Source organism: Penaeus chinensis, chromosome 28 (genome assembly GCF_019202785.1).
Source record: "Penaeus chinensis breed Huanghai No. 1 chromosome 28, ASM1920278v2, whole genome shotgun sequence".
NCBI lineage: Eukaryota > Metazoa > Arthropoda > Malacostraca > Decapoda > Penaeidae > Penaeus > Penaeus chinensis.
In genome coordinates, this window is record NC_061846.1 from 20,443,079 (window position 1) to 20,446,123 (window position 3,045).

The following is a 3,045-nucleotide window of genomic DNA, read 5'->3' on the forward strand; positions in this document are numbered from 1 at the left end:
TGCAGTAATTTGGCTGTTTCTGTAGGGAAATCATGACAAGAGTACATAAGACGGTACTTTTGATGTCTTTTATTTAAGAAAATCCATAATATGTACATATTTATTTTACATAGATTATCACAATAACCACGCCATACACAATACATTTAGTTGTATAAATATCTATATACAAATGGGATTACGTATTACTGTAATAACCATCGCTTGTAGTTCTTTAGAATCTCTACCATAAACGGAACTCACTAGAAGACATTTATAAGACATATCTACACACACACTCCCTGGAAAAGCCTCAACGAGAGGACCCATAGAGCCAGAGTCAAGAGGAACCGCCGACAGCCCTCATTCTCTACCTCTGCCAGTCCCCCGCGAAGGGCGTCTCGTAGGAGGCGGCCCGTTGCGTAGGATCTCCCTGCCGAAGATGAGGGCCCCCGTGCGAGCGATGGTGGCCGGGCTGAAGCAACACAGCCAGTCGCGTCTCTTCCAGCCGCGTCGGTAGCAGCACCCGCAGGAGTATCGGCAGGTGGGTGTTCGCGTCTGTCCGCATGCTGTTGGTGGGGCGTGGTCGGGGTATTAGTTTGGAGCTAGGAATGAGTATGTTTGCTTTTATTGCGAGAATTGTGTGTTGTGATCTTGTATTTGTGCCTGTAAATGTTTGTAATTTTTTAGTAATGATTGATTTGTGTACAGATGCATTATATTTAATTACTAAGCTTAAAATGGTGAGCATATGTATTGTTTGATCTCTAACGCCTTTTTCTATTTGTAGATTTAAAAAAAAAAAAAAAAAAAAAAATAGATTTTCATTTATTTATTTATTTACTAATTTAACTCCTTTAGAGACAAGGAAGCCTTAAATACATATAAAATGAACACCAGCTTATGAACTCATGAATATTTAGATTATGAGGATATGTAAATGAAAAGAAAAATCACTCCTTCACTACACAGGCGCCACACTCAACCACAGGGAACGCCACTGGAGTCCATCCGGGTTTGACCTCTGAAAGCAGGAGCCTTGGTATCTTCTCAGGAAGTCGCCTTCAACTCACAGAAACGACCAAACTGCTGCAGTGGTGATTCTTGTGGAATGGTTCTCCGCTGTGGGGATACATCGTCATTGGACATTTTAATTTTATACTCTAAAAGTAATGCTTGATATTCTGAAGAATGTGTGTGTGTGTGTGTGTGTGTGTGTGTGTGTGTGTGTGTGTGTGTGTGTGTGTGTGTGTGTGTGTGTGTGTGTGTGTGTGTGTGTGTGTGTGTGTATTTTGGATATATTTATATTTTAATACCTTTGTTACCCATAAAATTAACAAAGAAAACGTAAATAATCCCGCAAAAGTGTAGGGGTAACTATATATTTTTTTTTGGTTATGTTAGCCGTATTCATAATAACACGGTTATTTCCCCTTTATGGATTTAAGGGTATTTTCCATTTCAGTAGTTATGATAAACACGCAAATGTGATATTAGTTTCCTTTGTTGCAATTGCAGTGCATGATACATAAACAAATAGATGGTCCTCACTCATTCCAAGGAATTTCGAATATGTATTTAAACACATTCTCATATTGCAACAAGTTGCAATTAATATTACGTAATAAAAATATGATTTATTTATCCCGTCAGTCACTAACTTTTCCTCTTCTTTTAGCTATAGTTATTATTACCATCATAATTTTCATATATTTTTCATGATCCCATTTGTTTTCTTTTTTTTTTAGTAAATATCTAAAAGTTATCCATTTAGATGCCTATTTCTTTTACATTTATAGTCACTTGTATCTATTTTGTGTACTGAAAGAAATATACAGTCACACTCATGTATGTATGTATATCAGTTATGGATACATGCCTCTATATAAATCCATATCAATCTGTCTATCTATCTATCTGTCTGTCTACCTGTTCGTCTCTCTATGTATCTATCTACTGGTCTATATATCGATATATCTTTCTCCCTGTCTATCTATCTACCTATTTATCTCTCTCTATAGATATATACATATATATATATATATATATATATATATATATATATATAGAGAGAGAGAGAGAGAGAGAGAGAGAGAGAGAGAGAGAGAGAGAGAGAGAGAGAGAGAGATCGTAGAGGTGGCGCCCACCCGGAGTGACTGTCCGAAATTAGACCTCAGGCGGGCTGTCAGGGTGGGGGCCTGGAACGTCCGTTCCCTGCGACAGGACGATCGGTTACCACTACTATCGAGGGAATTGAAGCAGCTGAGAGTTGAGGTGGTTGCTCTCTCGGAGGTGAGAAGACCTGGCAGCGGCACTTGAGGTGAAAGAGATGTTTTACGCCAAACTTGCATCTGTGGCAGACAAATGTCCTCGGAGAGATATTCGTATTGTTCTGGGCGACTTCAATCCGGTTGTGATCGAGCTGGCTACGAGATGTCTGTCGGTCCTCATGGCAGATGCTTGTCGTGCGGTTCGATTGTCAGGGGATCGCAACTTGCACTGTTCTCTGGTGCGCAGGACTAGGTCACCGTTGAGAAGGGGTAAGGAACAGTTTATCAGTAATCTTGCAGAGGAGGTCGAAAGCCATTTCTTAGTAAATGACCTCCGTCCTGCCTACAAGCCCTGAGAAAGCTGAACTCCAAGGCCTCCTCACAGACGACTGCAGTCCGCTCAGCAAGCGGCCAGATAATCTCAGATCCTGATGGGGTGCGTGTGCGTTGGGCTTAGTATTTTGAGCAGTTGTATAAGGTTGATTCACCAACAGTTAACATGGATGCGGATAATGTTGAGATTCCTCTGCCAGACCCACCCATCAGCGAGGATCCACCCTCCCTGACTGAAGTCAGGGGGGCGATCTCCAAACTGAAGAGTGGTAAAACAGCAGGTGTTTGTGGCATCCCAGCTGAATTGCTAAAAGCTGGTGGAGAACCTATGGCAAAGGGCTTGCATGCAGTCCTGTCTGCCATCTGGCAGACTGGTACCTTTCCCCCTGACCTGCTGAGGGGTGTGGTCATCCCCCTCTGGAAGGGGAAAGGGGATCGCTGGGACCGCAGCAATCACCGAGGC

The 3,045-nt window shown here is 41.9% G+C and overlaps 1 protein-coding gene across 1 annotated transcript in view; it reads right to left on the minus strand.

The window, feature by feature from the left end:
• Positions 1–227: 227 nt before the first annotated feature.
• Positions 228–3,045, minus strand: part of LOC125040003 — a 46,744-nt gene continuing 43,926 nt past the window's right edge. The window contains exon 8 of the mRNA XM_047634411.1: positions 228–548. Within this exon, the coding sequence (XP_047490367.1) occupies positions 343–548 (206 nt within the window). The 3' untranslated portion in view covers positions 228–342. The remainder of the gene's footprint in view (positions 549–3,045) is intronic.